Source organism: Pyxicephalus adspersus, chromosome 9, assembly GCF_032062135.1.
Source record: "Pyxicephalus adspersus chromosome 9, UCB_Pads_2.0, whole genome shotgun sequence".
NCBI lineage: Eukaryota > Metazoa > Chordata > Amphibia > Anura > Pyxicephalidae > Pyxicephalus > Pyxicephalus adspersus.
Window position 1 is genome coordinate 60,320,581 of NC_092866.1, and position 25,469 is coordinate 60,346,049.

At 42.3% G+C, this 25,469-nt stretch overlaps 1 protein-coding gene across 2 annotated transcripts in view; it reads right to left on the minus strand.

The window, feature by feature from the left end:
* ACCS (1-aminocyclopropane-1-carboxylate synthase homolog (inactive)) overlaps positions 1–1,216 on the minus strand; it is a 32,168-nt gene extending 30,952 nt beyond the window's left edge. The window contains exon 1 of one of the 2 annotated variants that reach the window (XM_072422199.1): positions 1,085–1,216. In XM_072422199.1, the coding sequence (XP_072278300.1) occupies positions 1,085–1,136 (52 nt within the window). In that variant the 5' untranslated portion in view covers positions 1,137–1,216. The remainder of the gene's footprint in view (positions 1–1,084) is intronic. The other variant, XM_072422198.1, reaches the window with a different exon arrangement.
* Between the last annotated feature and the right edge of the window lie 24,253 nt (positions 1,217–25,469).

Here is a 25,469-nt window from a genome sequence, read left to right on the forward strand (position 1 = left end):
CTGATCCTCCATCTCAACATTGACTCAGCAGCTCAGCTCTTCCTGATCCTCCACCCCAGCTTTGACTCTTTCTTTTTCTTAATAATTTTCTTATGCCCAGGCTGGTCTAAAATAGACAGGGCATTCAACTGCATGAAGATGATACTGGATATCCTGAATCTATTCTTAGTACCCACATTTAGAATGAAGCTCATGGACTCACTAAACCTATTCCTAAAATACCCTATCGACTATCTGGTGTACATGGCCTGGGTTCTAGACTGGCACTGCAGAGTTGGTGTACAGACCGGGTACAGGGATTATAGAGGTGCAGCACCATGCAACCACAGTCCAAAAACCAGGGCATTCCAATGTCCCACAGTCAGCATGTTTCGGGGGCTGAGCCTGGCCCTCTTCATCAGGGCTTGGGTTTGTCCGGATAGACAGGAATATTAAAATTCCTGAACAAATGAAAATATGTCACTGGATTCCATAGAACTGAATAGAAAAAGACCATGTGGGCGTATAATGTTTAGGCTGGCACCTTCTGCACACCAATGGCTCCCATAGGCACATTGAGTTGTGATTGGGTAAAGAGAATTAGATTTGATTCATGGCAATATGATATTTCAGTCCAATTATCATTCCGATAAAAAAACAAGTAGAATCAGTAAAATCAGGCAACACGTTTCAGGGGTTTAGCCTTCTCCCTTCATCAGGGGTTGAAGAAATTTCATTTTTTTTTACCCATTTTTCAAAATATTTTTTTCATTTCTAATAATTACTAAAATCTAATATTTGTTAAACATACCAGTCATTCACCTTCTCTATAAAGGCTGCACCATGAACAATTCCTCTCTTCTACATTACACAGGATGTACCCTGCCAGAATGTTCATAATTGTAATAATGTACAAATAATAAAAACATTGCAAACCAAACATCCAAAGTGATGAATGTGAACTTTGTAGATAAAATAAAGTTCACAATATTGGCTGATGTGCTTGTACAGGCAAATGCTCCTCAGCAGCTGGATGTTGCTGCCATACAGTGTTAAAGGGAATTTTAAATTTAGAATAAGGAAAAAGGGTTGTGTGTGTTCTTACTTGAATCCAGATGAGCTTGCCGTATTTCTTCCAGATCTGTGCAGCCATCCATTGTGAAACTTTCCCTCTGTGCAGCAGCTTCCTGTAATTAAGACCGGTCACTGCTGCTGTCTCTCCTTGGGCACAGTAACTGTTCTTGTATCCGCCCACCCTGTAGTTTTCTGCAGGCAGCTTGTAATGGGAGGAGCTGCTAAGCCCCTCCCTCTGCTCTGTCCAAGCTATATACAGCACAGAGATGGTGTCAACATTATTTGTAGAAGGATGCAAAAATATTTGATGAGCACAATGTTATTTTCTTTGTTGCTGTTGGGGAATATATTGAAATAAAAGGTATTTTGAATTTAGTATTCAATATTAAATAAAAGACAAAAAGCCCAACTTTTTTATATTTTTACATATTTTGCTTTCCAATCAGTTACAGCGACAAAAAAAAAAAAGTTTATAACGTGAATAAAAGCTGACACCTCTGGCAGTCCTATATGGTTTGTCCCCAAACCTGTAACTTTTTTTGTCAGCTTTGCCTTTATATATATATTAAAGTGACAACAAATCTATTGGTTTTATGCCCTTATAAAAATAAAAAAAGGCTACAATTCGTGCTCCATTCAGAATGTCTTCATTTGTTGCCACTCCATTGTACGGGGACTAGTGTGACCACACCCATTCATGTTATACAATGTAAGGAATCATGTGACATTGAGTTTTCCTATAGGTAGGAAGCTGACATTGCAGTCACTCTGCTGCCCTCTAGTGTTCATAACTAATAATATATATAATAAATAATATATATATATCTATATATAGTGAAAACCATCAGCAGCCTTTACGTAGATTGACTGCATGAAGAAAACTTTTTAAGGAGCAACTTTTGTTATCATATGAGTTTGCTGTTCTTTATTATTTGTTTTGCACATGGGACGATATGTCTCTTATATTCCTCTCCCTTCTGCCATAAACAACTTGCTTGCTCAGGATTTTTTATTTCTGAAGCTCAGTTGTGCTTTAAGCCAGCAGTACCTGGAATACTATTTTATCCAGCTTTACCAGCTGCCCAGAAGACGCTTTTGCAGCGATAATAAAAGGACAGGACAGCTGATTGCACAATGTAGGGATTTGGCAGTCGGAGGGGTCGTTCAAGTTTCATAAATCGGCACCTTTATCAATCCAAACTTTACTGGTTCAGGCCGGAGCCGTTGGCATCACCTACCGGACCTCGGCGGGAAGATTCCCTGACTCACCCCCAGCTGGCTGAACACCCTGAACCCAATGACGCTCTGGGGAGACTTTTAGAAACTGGAGATATTTCACATTTGCCAGTTTAGAAAAGTGAAAGTTCTCATTTTATTTAAGAAGAAACCTATCCCTTCATTCGTAGTGTAATTCATCGTTGTGGTTTGGGGACATTTACAAAATGAAATGTAGTCCCTAAATTTTTGCATGCACCATATCTGCTTTGCTTACTCATCCTTCTTAGCAAACCTATAGAGCAAAAAAAAAAAAAAAAAGGTGAAAAACAGATACTTAACTTGAAAAACTTGAATGGGGGTCATTGGGCTCCCCCATGTGACTAGAACCAGGAGCAATGATATGGGGGTGGAAAGTGTTCCATCCCTTGACAACTATCAGCCAATAGAAACACTCCTTGCTGCCTGTGGCCCTGTTGGTAATGAACACAGTATTTCTATTGGCTGATGAAGGGATGTATTTTATTGGAGTTTATGAAAACATTTAATCAATGGGCATAAATGGGGAACTGCTGCTCAGATGTGTTTTGTATGGAGGTGTAAAAGGTAGGTACTAAGTAGCTCCTGGTAGAGAGGAACAGGGACAGCTGAGCTGCTGAGTCAGTGTTGAGATGGAGGATGAGGGATAGCTGAGCTGGTGGGTCAATGTTGAGATGGAATATCAGGGAACGCTGAGCTGTTGTGCTAATACTGGGGTGGAGGAGCAGGGAGAGCTGAGCTGCCGGGTCAATGTTGAGATTGAGTATCAGACAGAGCTGATCTGTTGGGTCAAAGCTGGGGTGGAGGAGCAGGGACAGCCGAGCTGCTGGGTCAATGCTGGGGTGGAGGAACAGGGAGAGCTGAGCTGCTGAGTCAATGCTGGGGTGGATGGTCAGAAAGAGCTGAACTGCTGGGTCAGTGTTGAGAAGGAGTATCAGAGAGATCTAAGCTGTTGGGTCAAAGCTGGCGTGGAGTATCTGAGAGAAATGAGCTGTTGGGCAAAGCTGGGGTGGGAGATCAGGGAGAGCTGAGCTGCTGAGACAGTGATGGGGTGGAGGATCAGAGAGAGCTGAACTGCTGGGTCAATGTTGAGATGGATTATCAGGGAGAGCTGAACTGCTGGGTCAATGCTGGGGTGGAGGATCAGAGAGAGCTGAACTGCTGAGTCAATGTTGAGAAGGAGTATCAGGGAGAGCTGAGCTGTTGAGCAAAGCTGGGACGGAGGATCAGGGAGAGCTGAACTGCTGTGTCACTGTTGGGGTAGAGGAGCAGGGTAAGCTAAGCTGCTGGGTCACTGCTGCAGGGGACGAGCAGGGGGAGCTGAACTGCTGAGTCACTACACAGATGGAGAAGTAAGAGGAGCTGAGCTGCTGATTCACCACTACTGGGAGGGGGAGCTGAGCTGTTGAGCCACTGATGTGTCAGGGGTGCAGGGTGAGCAAAGCTGAGCATACTGAGAGTCAGAGAAAGAAAGCCAAGCTGCTGGGCTCATAGCAGGAAGGGGTTGGGGAAAGCATGGTGAAATGAACTGCTAAGACACTGCTGAAAGACAGCATCTTGGCTGCTGGGTCAATTCTATAGGATGGAAGATACTTAACTACTATTTGGAAGGGGATAAGGTGAGCTACTGAGGGGGAACGCAGGGTGGACATCTGATTCACTGCTGAGCAGAGCAATCATAGTTGGTGAGTCCCTGCTGGAGGGGGCAATCAGGATGAGCTGAGCTGCTGAGTAACTGCTATGAGAGGGGAGCTGAGCTGCTGAGTTTTTCCTCTTCTTAATGGTCTTGATGAGAAATCGCTCCACAACTCCTGCAGCTACAGAGGCCAGGGATTACTTTTTTTTAATTTGCTGCTTGAATGCCCACAGTCCAGCCAGAGGTTCACTTTAACTAGCAGCAGATCTGTTCATATGAACCCTTATGGTGTTTATCTTACAAAAGGATCAGATCTTATTTATTATTTTTGCATTCAGTCTACAAGCGCATGATCTGAGAAAAATATTTGTGTAAACTCAGAAATCTGATTTGTTTATGTGGAATAAATATTCCGATTTGAATCGAGGCCCAAAAAACAGGAATGAAATGCATAGCAGATCTGTGGGAACAGCAAATAATTAATTAAAGAAATGTCTATTAATATATCGGCAGAGCTCGGAGCCAACTACAGGCGCAGCTTCTGCAAACATTGAATATTATTAAAAGTAGGAAAATCATTCACTCCAGGATGTAAAAAAAAAATGATTCCACCTGCTTTAAATGAGACATAAATTTAAATGCTGAAAAAGTCGTTTGGGAAAATTTCAGAACATGCTAAAAACTTAAGGAGGAAATAAACCTTCAAAAATTAAAAATCGCAACCATACAGAGGATTTATTGAATACCGAACAGGTGATGTTCCATCTGGAATAAAGTATTCTTACCTTTCTGATTGCAATATTTTAAATTATTCACCTGTTTTCACTCCATCTTCACCCAAACATCTTCCAGGAGTCTTTGGCCATCTTGATGATAACATTTCCATAATACCAATACCCCCTTTCTGGCCCCTGTAATAACAATACTGCAATAGATTTATCCTGGAGTCTGGAAGAGGGGGCCAAAATCTGCACCAGCTTCTGTGACCAGCGACCAATCACACGCAAGGGTGAGTCCAGGGTCAGGCGCGGGAACTGGGGCCCACCAGAGGTACCGACTTTCCTGGCATATTGGTATTTTTTTAGGTGAAACAGTCCAGTGGCCCTCCAGAGAGCACATTACACACTTTTTGGTGACCTATGATTGGGGCTCACTAGAGGTTTTTTTCCAGACTTCTTATAGGCCAGTCTGACTCTGAATGAGTGAATCAGTGCAGAGGATAGAGATGGATTTCTCCATTGTTCTTTCAGCTCAGTACATTCACCTTGCTTATCTCCAGGGCCATCCATGGGTATCATACTCTACAGGTATGCTGTACATTATAGGGCACTGACAACCCTTTGTGTCCTCAATTTACCAAAATCAGAACAACCCTCTCTGATGTGATCTCTGGGCAAATTTAAAACTTGCTCCATACCTCTCACTACTAGTATACTGAGCTCAAAGTAACCTTTGCTATCAGTTTAGGCACTGCTGACTACTAAATCACACACCTTGAGTCCTTTGCATTGTGGCTGCGCTGGTGCAGGTACATAGTTAGCACAGGAGGTACAACTTCTTTAAAAATACAGTTTAAATATTTTGTTATATCTGTTAAAAAAGAAAGGAAAAATAAGTTGATCCTGTTATAAATCTTTTTAGCTGATAACTTCTTATGGTCTCTCATATCAGTTACTTTGTTTCAAGTTATAATTGGGGACCCCTTTCTATTGTCCCATTTCTGTCTCTGTTGTCCTGATACAGTATAATGAGTGTCTGCCTGGTATTGTCACCCCAAAACAAGAAATGACTGACAAGATTTTCAGGTGAAAATGGAAGAGAAAAAATTGATAAGAAGCTGAATGCAGCCATCAGATATGTTGATTGATAAGCCTCTTTTTTGGAGGTTACACTTTAAGAAAACCTATAACCACAATTAAGAAGTAAATATCATATACAGTAAAAGGAATCTCCTATGGTCACAAAATAATATTAGAGTAGGCCCATCTCTAAATATGTATCCAAAAAGAGAGCTCAAAAATTAATTTGAGCAAAAGAGGGGTTTGGGGGGGGGGGGGGGGTCACAATAAGGTATAAGCTATGAAGAAAAAATAAAAACACAGAATATCAAAATAAAATAGATCCTAATAAATACAATTGGGCTAATTTTTAGGTCCAGAAGCCATTGTAGTACAAATCTCATATCCGACGCGTTTCACCTGTATAGACTTCTTCAGGGGACTTTACAGAGTAAGAGACACATTATATGGGAACTCACATTGGCCATACTTTGGAGTGGGTGGATAGTAAGGTTGTGTGTGGGTCACCAGCTCAAGAGGTATCTCAAGGGAGTATTGGTGTTGGTGAAGCCGGCTGTTCCCCCTATTGAGTGTTGCAGCAGGGGTTAAGGAGCCTTGATGTTCCTGATCCTTCTGCTCGTAGAAGTTTTTAGCTAAAGAAGTCACTTTCTACAGTCTTGAAAAAAATGTCTGTTTATTTTATTCAGCGGTGGCTCTAAAATCTGTTTACTTTGCTCTTCCTACATGTTGGTCCCTTGCCTGGGTCCTGGCGGTATTACAATACCTGACAATATAATGGGGGAATCTGCAGCTTAGAAGAAGTAGTCTATTTGTGGCAGATACACCAGAATGTGAGGAGGTCAGTACATCTCTGGGGATCCTATTACTTTCTAAGAAAAGAGGCCGAGGGTAAGAATCTGGGCTGCAATGCAATACTGGAAAACCCAATACCAAGCCAATGATAAAGAGGTCAGCCAATAGTTGAGGTCCTCAAAACAGTAAAATCTGAATCCAGTTGGATTGGTTGAAAAATCTAACTAAATTCAGAAATTTTAAATTGAAATTGGAATTTTCCTAATAAGCCATACTATGCCTGTCAACTTCAGGTATGGTACTGGCCAACCAATTAAAAATCTGGATGGTGACAGCTACCTGGATTGATGAGCCCTATTATACCCATCATATGTCGTATATATGGAACGATCCAGCTGCCTACTATACTGGTCAAGGCTTAAATTCTGAGATTCAATCTGAGCTTGGAAAGGCAGAAAAAGTTATGATCCAAGTTAAAATCCACTCCAATCAGAACTATCCAACTACCCCTTGCCAATAGCATGTTGCCGTATTCCAAGGGTATTTATTCCACCACTGACTTTTTCTTCTTCCACCATCTTCATAAAAAAGACTAAAAGGTGGATGATTTTCTGAAAATCTGCGGATCCAAGCAGAGGTTTTTATTTCCCTGCAGTCATGTTTTCATACAGGCATGACGAGCCGCATGTGACCTCCGGAAAAGTCAGAATTTTTAGTCTTGGTCCATTTTTAGTCACATCATTCAAGTCACACAGCAGCTTGTCACTGGACCCGCAGATTCCGGTCAGCCTTGTAAATCTGTCAACATTCTGGAACGGAAAAATAACATATCTAAGTGTTCTATCAATTCAAAACAGTGCAGGGTAAATAAAACATTGGAAGTTCTTTTTATTTTTTTTGGAAGGGGGGTTATAAAGTGGGTTGATTTGCCCTCCTGTTTGGCATTCTGGAGACCAGATGTCTCAAAAATGTTTACTCTTTCATGACCAAAGGTCATGGATGCCTAGATGGCCAAAACAATGCATGCCTGATTATTTTACAATGTTAAAGTTGAAATTGTTTTTTGTAATTTTTTACAATATGATCTCTCCCCATCCCAAAAATGCTTTATGGTGTTTTAACTGATTGCCCAACTTTGGACCCCAAACTGTATTTTGGTTTGGCACTGTTGGAGCTCTGGGGGGCTGTTGTAGCACCAGAGCCTGTGCCATGTTCTTCCTATAGCTGGAATCTCCAGTATATTTCTAATGATTCACCTTACATTTTGTGGAATGGGGCACAATGAGGTGCAAATGAGCGCTAGAAGACAGCATTTGCCCAAACAACCATGACATCATCATGTTGGTATTCTACACCAGGATATGATTGCAAACCGAGGATGTGCCGGCGTACAAGGGGATATCACCCAATTAACCTTTACCAAAGCAAGGAATGGGTGACTTTCTTACAATAAGTGAACATTGCTTTTATATATAGTACAATAAGTGACCGTTGTCATCTTAAGGCAGAATGGTTTTCTGGCAGGGTCACCAGGTAAAAATGTAAGCCAAATAATGAAAATGAATGCAGCCACCACATTTAAGGTCTAATAAGCCTCAATATTATTCTTTGGCTTAGATATGCTGCACAAAATGGTCCAATGGCTCCCAATATTCTCCAATCATCTGTGCCCATCTACAAGGAATGGAATTGTGAATGTGTTTGTAGCACCTGATGAAGAGGGAATGTTCTGTTCTTCATGCCCCATGGCTGTGTATTATTATAAGAAGGAGGACAAGATGTGGGCTCTCGGTGCTTTTATTGACGTCACCTCCACTTGTTGTCTGAGTGAAATAATGTGCAGGCACAAAGCAGCGTGTGTGGGCCGTACAGATACACAACGAGTTAATATCCCGGGAGAGACACAAAACACTCATTGCTCACCCATCCCTTCATCGCCCCAGCAGTGTCAGTCACAGCCTAGAACACACAGGGAACAATCAGTGGCCCCAGCGGGCACAAAGTGGAGGCCGTACACAGCAAAGCGTAGACAGAAGAGAGCCGGCTTGTAGGAATATTGATGGTGCAAATTATAAAAATAATCTCCGCTCAGTGCTGGGTGCAAACTTTCTTCTCCATGAGCATGGACAGACTTTTTTCTACCCTGGGCCGGCTAGCTCGTGCTTAAGGGGCAAATAAAAGATGGCTCTGACAATAATGGAGGGAACTATGATGGTTGTGTACAGAAAAGCCCCATGCTAAGCAAATTTATGTAATATAATGATAATATTAGAGCCGTGACAGCCGTACAAATGCCACCTCTATTGGCCATGGCACTTTAAGTGGCTCTGTGAAAAATCTGTCTTTGCCAACAGTTTTGTAGAAGCCACCTAAATGAGGATTTTGGAAGTACAGTGTATACAAAGAATAGGGAAGAATAAGAACCTCCAGAAAGTTTTTATTGCTGTTTGTACCCACAGAAGGGAGATTAATCCTCTGTATGTCCTGGTGGCCATTGTCACAAAGATGGGAAAGAAGAATCCAAAAAGGATTTTTGTAGGGACATTTATTGCAGTGACAAAACCAGATTTTTTTCCTTGTAGTTCCTGTTACGATTCCCAGACAGGAAGTAAAGAAAAATCTCCCTTATGCAACACAGCAAAAAGGAACAGGTGATGTGCTATTTGCAAGATAAATAACCCGTACCTGCTTGATGAAAATTTTGTACATTCCGTCACGGGCTCCGCCATCTTCTTCCTTTTTCTCTTCCTACTTTCAATCTTGGGACATCTTGATTGGCCGGGCCAGGATGACATAATTCCCTTGCCGGTTCACAGGAGTTCATTCAGTTCTGGCAGCCGCAGGGTAAGCTGAGATGGGCCAGGTATCCCAGCATCCCATGTGGACCACAGATCTTTTTGGACAGCTTAGGACTGCGATAGGCGGCTAAGAATGCTAATTGCAGAAGGGACATCGCCTGTCCCTATCTGGAATAAAACCCTGTCTGTTCCTAAATTTTGAATGCAAAACTTTGGTTCAGCTGAAATTCATTAGGACCATTTTGCTTGAAATCCAGATTAAAGCAGAACCCCAGATTTTATTCTTCGCTTTGAATAGACTTGTATATAAAGTTGGTTCCCTCTCGCTCCTGATTTCCTAAATGGAAAGTTTGTACCCTACGGTTGCAGCTCCAATTCTAGCAGTGGCTTTTTTCTTTACAACTGCACCGGTGTCATTTATTCATCTCTATTCTCCTTGGCCAATCACAGAATGCTGATAAGGTGTCCATTGTTACAAAAAGTAGAGTTTTCCTGTAACCCAGGTTTAATCAGATTCCCTTTAAGATTCCAAATTCTCCCGAATCCCCCTGTTTGATACCCAGCAGACTTATTTCAGCTCATACAAGCCAAATATAGAAGAGACCCGGGGTGGTGTTTGTTTACGAAGCACACAGCTATTTTTGGCCTAATTAAAGCGCGATAGTTACATACGCAGAGCTCGCCAATAGAGTGTACATAGAAAAAAAGGACAATCCGGGCCTCTTAAACTCTTTAGTATTGACGGAGAAAAAACGGCGTCAGCAAAAAAAGGAAAAAAAAATAACAATCGTGTTGTGGAAAAAAAAAACGGAGAGCAAGGAAACAATTCTGTTATTGTTTATCGGGATTAATACACAAACCACATCCTGCATCGGGATTGGAAATGAGGTCACGGTGACTTCACCTTCACTAAAATGGAAAAAGGAATGTTAGCGTTCTTCCATTTGTTCTTTGGTAAATTGAAAGGCATTGAAAGGGATGAGCGAGGGAGGGAGTGGATTTTGTTGTAAAAGGGGAAACTTATCATTTCATTTATTTAGCTGCTTTCAAAAAATTAAAGGGTATTTTTAGGGTGGAAATGGCCATTGGGTTGTGGCGGTGCAATAATATAACATTGTAATATAACATTGCCACATTTCAGTGCCATTTGGTTGGGGCACACAAGGCACCGGCACCACATGGGAAGAATTGGTCTTCTTTTTATTATTCTCAAGGTATATCCTCCACCATTGACTTTTTATTTCTTCCACCAGTTTCTTCATGTTCTAGGCGGATGATTCTCTAAATGGGGAGCAAAGCAGAGATTTTCATTTCCCGTGTATGGGCATGGACAGCCCATACATTTTCAGTAGTTTGCAGTAATGCAATGTATATTCTTATATGCTATATTCTTTTTTTGACTGACTGCATACCCATAACATTGCTGACCATTTAAATCCAATTGCGCCTTTAAAGCCCCCTTCATTTTGCTTTCCCCATAGACCTTAAGTTACCAAAAAAGTAAAGTTTCCATTAAATCTTCTAACTCCACCAAAAAACTTGGGAATTAATATTCTGAACTTTTCCTATTCTTATTTCATTCCCTACTTACAAATACTTAATGTAGATGTTTTCACAAGACTTGCAGTACCTTTTTGCTTTATTAAAAATCTCTAATGCATGGAATGAGCCAGCAAAAGACAGCGGTGGCGTGTGACCTCTGGGACACATCCAGCTATATATGTTATTGCATTTAGATAACATTAGAACAAACAGCTATTCACATAGTAGTAAGCAACTGCAGAAAATCTGAAGTCATTCACCAGTAACTTACCACCTGGGAATAAAGAAATATATATAGAGAGAATAAAGTTGAATTTTGTAGTGCTGCATATTGCACAGAAAGAAAAAACATTTGCATAAAAAATTAAGCCTAGAAAGTCATCTAGCTAAGTACACACAGAGAGGGCGTTATTCCAGACAATATTTGTATAGCGGGTGCGGGTGGCTGTCTATGGCATTATTTGTGCCAATACCAATAATGTGGTGGTGCCAGTAATGACACTGATACCCTATTAAATTTACTACCCCCCAAATCTGTAGCATTGGCTGCAGGATCCCCTGGATCCAGGCACATTCACCCCTTACAAATTACTTTTATACATATATAAAATTCTGATGGTCCAATATAGGGGTACAGTAACCTATGCACAAATCTATGTGTGGGGTGGCATAGCTATCTTGCCAGTCCAGGTCCTTTTTTTGTATAGAAATCTGGTGTTCTCATAAAAGAGAAGAGTACCCCTAATACAGGAGTCTATGTGCAGGGTGGCACAGCTCTCTGGCCAGCAGTCCAGATCCATATGTATATGGTCTCAAATAGGGGTAGAGTAGCCCATACACAAGTGTGGGGTGATGCAGCCCTCTTGCCTGTGCAGGCCCTTATTTATGTATAGAAATCTGGTGTTCTTAAATAAGGGTTCAGTACCCCTATACACAAGTATATGTGTGGAGTGGCACAGCTCTCTGGCCAGCCCAGGCCCATATATATATAGTTCTGACAGTCTCATATAGGAGTACAGTACCCTATACACAAGCGTGGGGTGACGCAGCCTTCCTGACAGTCCAGGTCCATATATATATATTGCTAACAGTCTCATAAAGGGGTACAGTACCCCCATACACAAGTCTATGTGTGGGGTGGCACAGCTCTCCGGTCAGTCAAGGCCCATGTATATATAAAACCCTGACAATCTCATAAAGGGGTACAGAACCTTATACACAAGTGTAGGGTGACGCAGCCTTCCTGCCAGTCCATGCCCATATATATATAAAAAGCTGATCTCATATTGGGGTACAGAACCCTATACACAAGTGTGGGGTAACGCAGCTTTCCTGCAAGTCCATGTCCATATATACATAAAGCTGACGGTTTCATATAGGGGTACAGTATCCTATACACAAGTCTATGTGTGAGGTGGCACAGCTCTCCGGTCAGTCAAGGCCCATGTATATATAAAACCCTGACCATCTCATAAAGGGGTACAGAACCTTATACACAAGTGTGGGGTAACGCAGCTTTCCTGCAAGTCCATGTCCATATATACATAATGCTAACGGTTTCATATAGGGGTACAGTATCCTATACACAAGTCTATGTGTGAGGTGGCACAGCTCTCTGGCCGGTCAATGCCCATATATATATAATCCTGACTATCTCATATGGGGGTACAGAATCCTATACACAAATGTGGGGTAACGCAGCCTTCCTGCCAGTCCAGGTTCATATATATTTAATGCTGATCTCATATAGGAATACAGAACCTTATACACAAGTGTGGGGTAACGCAGCCTTCCTGCAAGTCCAGGTCCATATATATACAGTCCTGACGGTCTCATATAGGGGTACAGTACCCTTTACACAAGTGTGGGGTGACGCAGCTATCCTGCCAGTCCAGGTTCATATATATATAATGCTGACGGTCCCATATGGGGGTACAATACCCTATAAACACACAGCGCTCCTGCCAGTCCCTACAGCAGCTCTCAGATTGCTCTTGGCCGGGCCAGCCGGCTCATTCAGACTCTGTATCTGCTTCTTGTCAGCCAGGACATGGCTCAGACGTCTGACTCCGCAGAGAGATAAAATGAGTCCAATTCAGATCCAGAAAGACTCTGTATATTTCTGTACAAGAAAAAATCTCTGGAAACTAAAATCAGCCCGGATTAGACAGCGCAGATAAATCAGCCACCAGACAGGCAGAAAGGGGGACTAAGAGGGAACTTGTTAAGAACAAACATTCCAGATTATTGTATTTGTAAGTGAGAGGGGAATTGGATCAAATAGATGTACATGATCCATATTGTCCAGAATCGGTATTGGGGGGAAGCCAATTTTGTTTCTTGATTTGGTGGTCTGATTCGTTCGCCAGCGTTCAGGATTTGAGAATAAAAACTTGCTGGGCATTGCAGGCAATTATATATATTGGATGTAACCCTTTACTACAATATAACGGCAATCATTCCCAAATCAGATGAAGCCATATAGAACACAACACCATCCTATAGATGGAGGAGGTATGTAGCACAGGATTGGGTAGACATTGCTCCATTATTATGTGTTTATATGTGCCCAAGCCCAGGCAATGATGCCACCTCTTCCAGGAGCAGCAGACATTTTTTGGCTGTAGGCTGCCATTGTGTTGACCATGGCATTCTTTGTGGCTATTCAATTGTTTTCTTGGCTGGATCGGATAACAAATTGTCCATAATAGCAGCAGCCACTGTGCTCCCCTCTATGGAATCCTTCCCAATGGGTCTTGGCAGATTGTTGGTGAACCATTGTACCCATGTCAGACTTTCCCCCATGACGAATGGCCATGCTTGACCCCCAGACTTGTGGCCAGTCGGTGAGTATCAGCCATGGTCTTGCTCAGTGTTGGTTGTCCGCCTGGAGTGTCTCTGGTATCATTTTCCTCCAATCGTTCAGATTATTGCTCCAATATTTCACACGCAGGCCAATGATTTAAAAATAGCGTTGGATCTCCTGCCTGGCTCTCGGCGTAGGGCTCCCCTTGGTGTTGGGTGACACTAAATCGTTATATCACCTTCCCCCCCATCCTTGTTATGGATTAGGTTCAGGGCTCTGAATTTACAGGCTGCTGACCGATGAGACGCCCGAACACGTTCAGCAATGGTGACCTCATAATATCACAAGGGCAACTCTGAAACTTGAGCCATGCCACCACTCCAAGGTTCCCGATCTCCAGGTCACATGACCCATGGGACCCCTCCTAAAGAACAATGGGTCTGATTTTATTAAAATTCTCCAAGACTGGAGAGGATACACTTTCATCAGTGAAGCTGGGTGATCCAGCAAACCTGAAATGAATCTGGTCCAGGATTGAAAACATTTGCTAACAAATAAGAAAATCCATTCCAGGTTTGCTGGATCACCCAGCTTCACTGTGGAAAGTGTGTCCTCTCCAGCCTTGGAGGGCTTTACTAAATCAAGCCCAATGTGTCAATCATCTGATCAATAGCAACCTTCAAACTAAATGGGACTTTTGTTGACCCTGTTCAGACCTTGTTTAGACCCAAAAAAAAAGAAGGTACCATGTAAACCCAAATATCAAAAAATTCTGTCCATGTTTCAGGTATTTTTTACAAGATAGTACTATAAGGAACCATTCCCAATTTCAGTGAAATATAGCACGGGTTCCAAACCCTATTCTATTCAATATGATAGAAGAATAGAAGAATGGGAAATTTTTGGTACATAAAGGATGATACTGTCAGAATTTTTTAAAATCATTTTTAATAAATTCTAGCCAAATCTAAAAAAAAATAGATTTAGATCAGTATTTACCAATTCAAAACTGGATCTGAAAAAACTTAAAAGCCCATTTGTCTCCTATATGTTTTTTTTTTTTTTATATTCTAAATGTGTAATATTACCAATGTACTGTTAATTGTTATTCAAAGCACTTCTGTACTGCAAACGTTATTCCAATTTATATGTACCATTGGTAACTATTATTAAACCTCAGTAAAAAATAGTTAAAAAAAAAGCCCATTTCTTTTTGGATATGCTGGGTTTAGGGTTTTGAATCCTTCGCCATCTGAAATCTTTCTTGACGTCTGATTGGCTCTTTGCCTTGGAGGTCTGTGCAGGTATATTTCAGGTGTCCTCATTACTTTCTTCACATTTCCTGCAGTCAGTTCTTTTGTTACTTGTGTTGAGGAATGCAGAGATACAAATTGTGTGATTATAGCCTATGGATTCTCCCACTGAACATAATATTGGAAGGACTTCAATGCAACTCTGCAACAAAGTTTGTTAAATTAGTTGCAACTTATATCACTGGAGTGAAGACTGGGAACATAGTAGTCACCCCTGTAGTTGTTGGAGATGATAAGGGACTTCCATAGTGACTTTACCTGCCAAGCATTTCCCATGCCTATCCACATTTCTGAGCCTGTAACTGCTGATCCCAGCATAGCAATGGAGAAGAACAGGAAAGCTGTGCAGGTAAAAGAAACCAACAACCCCCTCCCAACAGTCATAGGTGACCCTCCACAACTTTTTATAATGTTTGTAAAGAGATACTTTTGCGTATTTATCAAAATGTTTATTATTCAATTATCTGGTAAAATTATAGATCTCCATTTCTTTTCTAAGGAAGCAGACTTTTTATGCGAAACGCGTCAACAGTGGGTATATCCTTACAGGTGTCCCTGCAGGAGATACAAATTGGTTCACTGTTTTTATATATTTTATTAAAAATTGTTATTGTCTTGTAATTCATAAAAGATTTGTATGTAGTTTATGAGTAGAGTTTATATTAATTGGCCTTGAAAGTCCCATTTTTTTGTTTGTTTTGCCAATGGTTCTAATTTATGATGTGGCCTTGAATAAGACTTTCATTCGGAGGGATCATAGTATTTGTATGACCCTCCATCTCTGGGATAGAGGGGTTAAAGGGTTTAGGTGGCATCAGGGTCGGTGTTGCGGGAAGGAGGCATTGACCATCCAGGGGGCACATGCAAAGTTTTACTGGGTGCCCCCGTGATTTTTAGTTACAGTTTAGTTACATGACTCCCCTGACTGGAGAGAAAAGTATTTTTCCTTCTTTTAAGCCAAATTAAAATTGCAGTTCAGATAAGAAAAATATATTCAATGGGCATTAAAAGAAAAAAAATATTCTTTAGTTCTTTTTCTTTAGAAATCAGCACAGACTAAAAAAATGTTCCCTCTGCTAGCATGCTGCAAAGAAGTGCCCTTGTTTTCCTTGCAGAAGCAGTGCTCTCTCTGCAGAGGTCTGACCCGCCCCCTACTAAGACAGACCTTTAACTCTCCAACCAGTAAAGCCCATGTTCCAAGCTCATTGGTCCAGGTAATTAGTAGGGGGCATGTAGGACCTATGCAGAGAAACCACAGCTTCCACACAGAGAGTAAGGGTGCTAGCAGGGGATGAACTTATTTTTTACTATCTACTGCACATTTGCACACATGGAATGTATTTAGCTGAACGTTTCGGCAGAACACATAAAAATGAATTTGTTGTCACTTTTAGGGTCTGAGTCCCCTCTTGACCCTCTCTGCTGTCCTCTAGTTTATATTTAGTGTGACAGCTGTGTGATTGCTAATGAAGAGTCAGGACCGAGTGAATGGACCATTCCGGAGTGGTGTCATTCCGATCTGTTTACAGAATTGAAGTGTGACTCCTCGGATGGAACTCGGCTGCCTGTGAGCTGTAATCATGACATCAGAAATATTCCTGCTGGATGAGCCAGGTGGAGACCCCCAGCATTCTCCCCTGTGATGCCCACGATATCCTGCTGACATCAGGTTACTGTCATTCCTCCCACACTGCCACATTATCTGCAGATCCACAATTAGTCATTAAAACCCCCTTTTAAACAAGCCGGCCGACGTTTACGGCATGAAATGGGGACAACTATATAAGGAATCTCTGGCCAAGAATATTCAATTTATTTCAGTTTGCAATAGGGAAGGGTTAGAGCTCATGGTGGGTTTTTACTGCTACCAGGGGTCCATTAAAAAAAATTTCCCCCACTTCCTGTCCAGATGACAACTGTTTCCTCTTTACTGGCAAACATCCAGCATCATTCAGCCCCTCCCTTTCCAGCTTTTGCTGCTTTACTCATCTTCAATCTAGAGATTTTTCTTACAGTACTTTTTTCTGCCACTAGGTGTCTCCATCATTTAACCCACTTTCTCTGAGCCCATTTTCCTATTCTGTGACTGGAAAGCAAATGCAAAGGCAGCATAGTGACGAGCTCAGCAATCGTTCCCTTCCTTAAACATGCACATGAACTGATTGAATCCTTGTGCTGCTTCGTCTGACGCTCCAGCTCTGCTGTACAGGGAACTCAAAATGGTGACATGGGGTCAAAGACATGTCTTGTATTTTATAAATATATTTTTTGATGACAGAGCTGCATTTTGGGAGCATTGTATATGAACAAATGTTCCAACAAGACATCAAAATCCCCAACATATTGAGCAAAATATCCAAACCTGAACAGAGGGCTAAAGCATGAAGCTTGGGCATATGGGGACATCAACATGGAACCCACATACCGGATCCGACCAACCTTTTTTTTTCCACCCCTCTGCTTTATGTAATGGTCTGACCCATGAAGCTTTTATAAGGAGCTCCAGAGGATAACTTAGAGCAACTTCCCCAACCTTTACCCCTGAGGGACCCTTAAAGTAAATTTCTCTTCTTGGGGAACCCTCTACTGAACCAATTTTGGAGGGACATTTGGAAAGAATACTCCTACATTGGTGGCCAGTGGAAAGAATGCCCCGCTATGGTAATGGCTTAAATAAAGACACCTAAAACCATCATCAGAGTCATGCAGACGGCTCTACCAAGTCACCAGAACTATGCCGGCATCATCAAATAGGAGGTCAATCACCTATAATTTGAGAACGCTCCAACAACCCTCTGGAGGAACCCTGGCTATGGTTGCCTTAGAACAATTCAGCTTCTAAGATGCCTTTCGGAGTGTGTTGATCACCCAACTAAGTTATCCAAAATTTATGAATACAGAACGGCTGGGAGACGATAACCAGGAATTCTTCCGGTGACAGAACCCAGATGAGCCGAATATGAATCCCAGATCATCAATTCACAGCTTTATATGTCCTGCACAGAGCTGGATGGAAATCTTCCATATTGTCTGCAAAGATCTTCATCTGTAACTATCTATCTATCTATCTATATATCTATCTATCTATCTATCTATCTAGTAATATTATTATGTGAGTTATCATACGTCTCTTCTTTTTCTTCTTCCCCTTCCATTCTCTTTCTTTTTTTCCTATCACTATTATTATGAAGTTGTATTTATACAGCTTGAATTTGTAGCACAAACTCCATAGTCTTGCCAGTAAGGGCCCTTTCACACCTCAAACCTGCTCTATTGGCATCTCTCGGGGTCAGCAAACTGCTGCTCTGCACCTAGGAATGGCAAAGTGGCAAACAATGGCAGGTAACCAGATTAGCACACAGACACGGCCATGGTGCATATCACAATACCAATAGAAGTTGCACCACAATCTGCACAAAAATGGCTCCCACCCACTCTCTTGAACCTAAATGGGAGCAGATAAGACTGTGGCAGCTCACTGGGGGTCCCGAAATATCACAATGTAATGACCCTACCACTGTCCTATGTTATTAAAACCATCTAAGGCCAATTTCAAGGGGAAGCCAATTAAGCTAACTGCATGTTTTTGGGATGTGGGAATAACTCCATGCAAACACAGGAAGAAGATACAAACTCCATGCAGATATTGTCCTCTCCAAGATTCCAACCTGGGACCATATTGCAGGAAAGGCGAGAGTGCCAGGCATTGAGCCAGCATGCAACCCAAAATATTTTCTATATATTTTATACCATCTGTAATATCATCTAAGCATCTCTCTGTCAATGATTTCCTTTCATCTTTTATTAACCTAATTTTTGGTTCAGTTACAGATCACAGATTAGAAGGCAGGACAATTCTGTGTTTGCTAATAACCGGTAATAAACAGTTTTAAGATAAACCCCAATCAATGAGACATATCCAAAATATTTCCAGGTCCTGACACTTTCACCTGCGCAACATCTCCAAAATCCGCCCCTACCTGTCCCCAGAGACCACCAAACTCCTTGTACATGCTCTTATCATCTCTCGTCTGGACTACTGTAACCTCCTCCTCTCTGGTATTTCACTAACCGGACTCTCTCCTCTACAATTATTATGAATGCTGCAGCCAGACTCATCCATCCTTCCCACCGCTTCTCTTCCGCTGCATCTCTTTGTAGTTCTCTTCATTGGCTTCCATTTCACCTTAGAATAAAATTCATTCAGTTCTTGTCCCATTTACCTTTCTGTCCTGATAGAAAAATACTCCCCTAGCCACTCTCTTCGCTCCTCCAATGACCTACTAATCACTTCCTCACTCATAACCTCATCACACACACGGCTCCCAGACTTTTCTAGAGCTGCCCCGACTCTCTGGAATGGTCTTCCTCCTCCTATCGGGCTTGCTCCTACTTTCTGCTCATTTAAAAGAGCTCTTAAAATCCAGCTTTTCAAACTTGCCTACCTATTTTCTTGTTTTTTGAAACCCACTACAACATATCCCCCCTGCTATTGTGTGAGACTTCCCCAACCTCCTAGATTGTAAGCTCTTCTGGGCAGGGTCCTCTCCTTCTTCTGTGTCACTCCCTGTATCTGTCTGTCACTGGTCATTCCTATTTAATGTACAGCGCTGCATAATATGTTGGCGCTATATTAATTCTGCTTATTAATAATAGTCATAATAATAATAAGTTATTATCATCAACATCATTAATGATACATACACATGAACTATTTTTCCTACCATCAGATCTTTCATTCGGCGCAGTCAGTTTTATGATCCCGGCACACCTGCATTCCTCCCAACTATCCCATGTGGGGGGATCGTCATTCCTCAGTTGCCCTCCTTTTGGGTGATTACCGTTGGTCCTCATCCTTCACAGTTTGCTGATTAGTCAATGATGAAAAAGCAGGGATAGACATAGGGGGATAAAAATTTGCCACTCCATAGGGTCCTGGACTGACCTTAGCCAAAAAGGCCAAACTGTTTTCCACATCCGCCACTAATTATGGCAGCGAATCAGCTTATCCCATTTCAGCACATCTGCACTGCAGCAGAGCCTGATTGGCTTAGAGCTGGTGCGCACAGGAGTCTTCTTCCAAAAATGCACTCAACCGAACAGCCCGATCGGACAAAAGTCCAAAAATACTCCACACGGATCTGACCCTTCTAATTTGTGAATGTTATGGATTGCGTGTACATCTGGCTCATCAGGCCCTTTGGGGTAAGGGGCCCGGTCTCATCAAACACTTCTAGCACCCCCATTCCCGTACCCTTGTCCTACACATTAACAGAATCCTCGTGCCTGCCTCTGCATATTTTACATCACTGGGCAAATGATCAAAGCTGGAATAAGGAAATGATATTCAGCACTCATTTGGGCGAGAGCACAACTTCAAATTGTGTCATATCATATAAATAAGTAGATGAAATGCACAGACATCAGCCCGGATATTAAGGGCTTTGGAAAAAGCTGCTGATCTTTAACGAGACCCCATCTGCTCTTTAAAAAAATGAAGAAGAGATTGTATAATATTGTTATTATTATTATTATTATTATTATTATTATTAAAAATAAAAACCAGGATTTATATAGCACCAACATATTACGCAGCGCAGTATACTCATCTCTCTGGTGGCTCCTGATTCCAACCTCCACTCCATTCCAGTGCTATAGCCTCCATCAATGGGCCTGATTTATTAAAGCTCTCCAAGGCTGGATAGGATACACTTTCATCAGTGAAGCTGGGTGATCCAGCAAACCTGGAATGTATTTCATAAAAGTCACCTGCTATTTGTTAACCCCCCTAGCGGTATTCCCGAGTGTGACTCAGGGTGGATTTTAAATGCAAAAAGCGGTAATTCCAAGTCACACTCGGGGTCGCTAAAAACAATAAAAACCCCACTTACCTTGTTCTGTTGTCATCCCCTGGCGTCCTGCTGGTCCCTGCAGCTCCTCCGGACCCGTCTTCTTCCTCCGATCCCCAGCTGGCGAATGCAGACATGTTCTCTGGGGTTTCCTGGTGACGTCGGTGCAGGCGGGAGGAGCGGCGGGAAATTCAAATAATTTTGTATTGAATTCAATACAAAAAACTGTATTGAGTCCAATACAAAGAAATCTTTATATTTATTTTAAATCGTTAGATTATATGTTTCTCTATATTTTTATTTTTTTTCTTTAACAGAGTCTTGTGTTTTTTTAATTAAAGTTTATTATTAAATTTATTAAATATTAGACATATTTTGGTGAGGTATACCTCACCTAAGAATTATCGCCTAAAAAAATTTCCATGCAAAAAAATGTAAAGCTTTTTGCGTGGAAATACGGACAGAATTAGAAAGCTAGGGGGGCTAGCAAATGTTTTCAATCCTGGATCAGATTCATTCCAGGTTTGCTGGATCACCCAGCTTCACTGATAAAAGTGTATCCTCTCCAGCCTTGGAGAGCTTTATTAAATCAGGTCCTATGTTTTTGGCATCCATCATTTCCAGTAGTATTAGATGCCTGGATCCCAAACATAGCTCCATAGTTCTATTCTCCAATCTATATCACCATAAGACTCATAGAAGAACATGATGTTGTGGCAAACATAGGCATCCCAAGGACTGAGGCTGTAGCAATACATCAAATGGAACGGAAGGACCCCCACAGAGGTAAGTATGCTACTCCTTCTTTTACTGGGAGCTGCTCTTTTTAATAAAGACTCAGCAGTGTCTCTTAGAATATCAGAACCCAGGTTATTCAAAGGGGGATTAAACATCTGAGGTGCCCAGGAACATGGCATATTTGCAGAATATTATTGCACTGTTACCTTGAAAAGCACAACCCCCAATCCCACCCCAAACATTTCCAGATCTCCCTTATGGCACCTTGTCCTTCCCTTCTACCAGGGTCAGGGGTCCTCCGCCACCATGATAGCACTGCTGGGATGTTGTCCATGGAGATCATTCATCCTTGTGCATGGTAGACAAGGAGAATGCTTTTATGACCTAGATTGTAAGCTCTTCGGGACAGGGTCCTCTCCTCCTGTGTCACAGTCTGTATCTGTCTGTCATTTGAAACCTCTATTTAATGTACAGTGCTGCATAGTAAGTTGGTGCTATATAAGACCTGTATAATAATAATAATAATAATAATAATAATAATAATAATAAAAACAGCAGAGATATGCAGAGCATGGTGGCTACGAGGTTAACACTCCGACCTTTGCAGTGCTGGGTCCCAGGTTTGAATCTTGGCCAGGACACTATCTGCATGGAGTTTGCAGGTTCTCCCCGTGTTTGTGTGGGTTTCCTCCCACATTCCAAAAACCTGCAGTTAGGTCAATTGGCTTCCCCCTTAGGCTGTATTAAAGACATATGATTATGGTAGGGACATTAGATTGTGAGCTCCTATGAGGAGCAGTTAGGAACATGACTATGGACTTTGTACAGCGCTGTGTAATCTGTCGGCACTATATAAATACTGTGTAATAATAACCCCCATATAGGCAGCCTAAGCTGTCAGTCTGTTGCTGCTGCTTAATGAAATAGCATTCTAACACTAGCAAATGTTTTATCACAAGCAAGTTACTCTCCTTACATTCCTTGATTTATGTTTTGGAATAAGTCTTCTCTCCGCCAATCTTTAATTCTGGACCCATATATAGAAAACACCATCTCATGCTCCCCTGAGGAAGCTCAGTCAGGCGAAACGTGTCGGGATTCAAAACCAATACTTTTCCTACAAGCGTTCTAGGCATGGCAGCCCTATATGGGGGTCAGGCAGTTAAAGGGAATGACAGGTTTGCTTCAAGGGCTGCGCAGTTGTTTTTGTCTTTCTCAAGCACTTAGCCTACAAAGGTGACATTAAAGTGCTGTTGCAATGATAATAAACTAATGTCAGAGATGGACGATGACAGATGAATGACAACACTGACAGCAAAGATAAAAACACGCAGCTAGAGACATTTACTTTATTAGGGCCACAAAGTGATAACAGAGAGGGGGGAGAAGGAAGAAACTTATTAAGATTTCAGCTGCTCCGGGCTAATCAACAGCGTGCTGACAACAAGCAAACATGAGTGTCATCCTTGGCCCCGAGTTCTGTGTACAAAAAATTGGCAATGGCTGCCAGGGGGGTTCTGGTGTGGGCACACCTGCCTGGCGTTGATGTGTTTTATCCCTCAGGCATTGAGATGTTAGCTTGCTTACGTGAGTGAAAAGAGGGGACAGTGCTGGCTTTGTCACCAACAAGATGCCAGAGGTCGGGGCACAATGCATGACTTGTATTACCTTCAAGGGGAGGGGGTGCTGCATATAAGAAAAACTCTATTCAGGAATGGCAGTAAGACCTGTTACTCCTTGATGGAGTTATATCATTCTCATAAATATTGCTTCTATTCTAGGGGACATACTGGTATTGCTTATAAATAAATATTCAGATTTTCAGAACACAAAAAAAACCCCCACAAAATTTCAACTTCTGACATTTTCTTTGCAATGGGCCCTCGGGTATAAAAAAAGCTGCAATACTTACCTTTAATCTGCAGGTGTTCCTGATATTTCTGTTTTCTGCCACCAGATGGCATCATAGCCCTGTCCCATGAGGGGGGCACCTGTCACCCTTTATTATTAGCACATTAAGGCTCTAAAAAGGCAAAGAGAAGAGGATCAAGTGAATGACATGATTGACCCTATTCTAATCATAGAAAAATACAACAAAATATACAATGTGGGGGTGTCCAGGGGTAATTATGGGGCAAGAGACTGAACCTGGAGTTGGGCTTTAAAGCTGAACTGTGAGCAAACATTCCAGACAGCCAAGGCAGGTTAGTGACTGCAAGGCAGCAACAAAGCCTGGTCACCTACCTGTCCTCTCCCTGTGATTGGCCAATAAAGGAGCATCAGTGTTCTGCCCATGCGTATGCACCACACCTGATTGGTTCTTAGGGTTGTACCCCTTCCCACTCTTAGTGATGGCTGCTGTAGGATTCTTTGGACCTGGTGCCAAGAAAGTCCTTAATTTGTACCAATAAAAGCAAAGGGATTATTTGGTGTTCCAAAACTCAACTTCAACCCCTTCTTCCCAGGGGCACCTCATCCACCTTCAACCTTGGGGGCACCCAGCCCCATTTTCCAGGGGGAACCCCACACAACTCCAACCCCTTCCTTAAAAGGGCACCTCACCCAATTTCAACCTTGTCTTCCTTGGGGCACCCCACCCAACTCCAACCCCTTCTTCCTAGAGGCACCTCACCCGGCTCCCACCCTTTGTTTCCTAGGGACACCTAACTCCAAACCCTGTCCTTTTAGGGGCACCAAACCCCTTTTTGCTGGGGGCACCCAACCCCATTTTCTAAAAGCTACCTCACCCAATTCCAACCTTGTCTTGCTCGGGGCACCCCGTCCAACCCCAACCCCTTCTTCCTAGTTGCACCTCACCCAGTTCCAACCCTTTTTTCCTAAGGGCCCCTAACTCCAACCCTTTCTATCTAGGGGCTCCCAACTCAAACCCTTTCCTCCAAGGAGCACTCAACTCCAACCCTGTCTTCCTAGGGATACCCAACTCCAACCCCCTTCTTCCTACAACACCCCCATCACCACCACCTCCACTATCTGCATTCCCCCATGCCCTCTTTGGCAGGATGTGAACCCTGAACAATGCAAATATTTGTACAATGTAATAACCAGGGCGCCCCAAGGGGGTGGGTAGACGATATGCAGCAGTTGGGCATTATCTGCTGACCCAGCTCCTCCTTCCCCCTCCTGTTTTAATTAGCTGACAGGAGAAAAGAAAACTGATACTACAGAATGTCACTTGAGTGTCAGCTGTGAATCTGCCAGGCTGCTAAAATCTCATCCAAGATGGCGGCACCCAGCAGCGGTCACATGGCTTTTGGATGCCTACACAAGGGGGGGGCTTTTACAGCATGCATAAAATAAATTACATGCATTTGTACTTCTATGGGAAGATTTTTGGTGAAATGGTCTAGCAACAGGGTCTCTTTAATCCTGACCCGAGTAAGTAAAACCCCCCTTCTACATCCTGGGTTTTTATTCCCTATTTTATTTTCCTTTTACGTTTTGTTTCTCAAACCCAAGATTGTTGGTAAGCTTTTTATATCTGCAGCTTTCATTAATTAATTCTCAGGAGATCCTGCAATGAAGGTTATTTTCGGGAAGTGTTGTGGAGTGACAATGGTCTCTTAAATGTGCCGCAGCATTGTCACCCATTCCATGCACCCCTGATGGATACTACAAGGGGCCATGTGGTCACCCATTGCCCAGGCTCCTTCTACTGTTCCAAATATTATTATTTTTTAATTATTTTTTCAGATTTAAATCTAACATAGAGACAGGCGTGGGGGTCTGCTGCCTCAATTCAGGGGCCCTGGAGAGTAAGGGGCTGTAAGCTCTTGTGTTGGTGATGAAACGCTCCTTGCCGTACAGCGAGGCCACAGAACATGACAGCAGCTGCTAATTTACTCCGTCGCATCTTTCTATGACAGCTGAA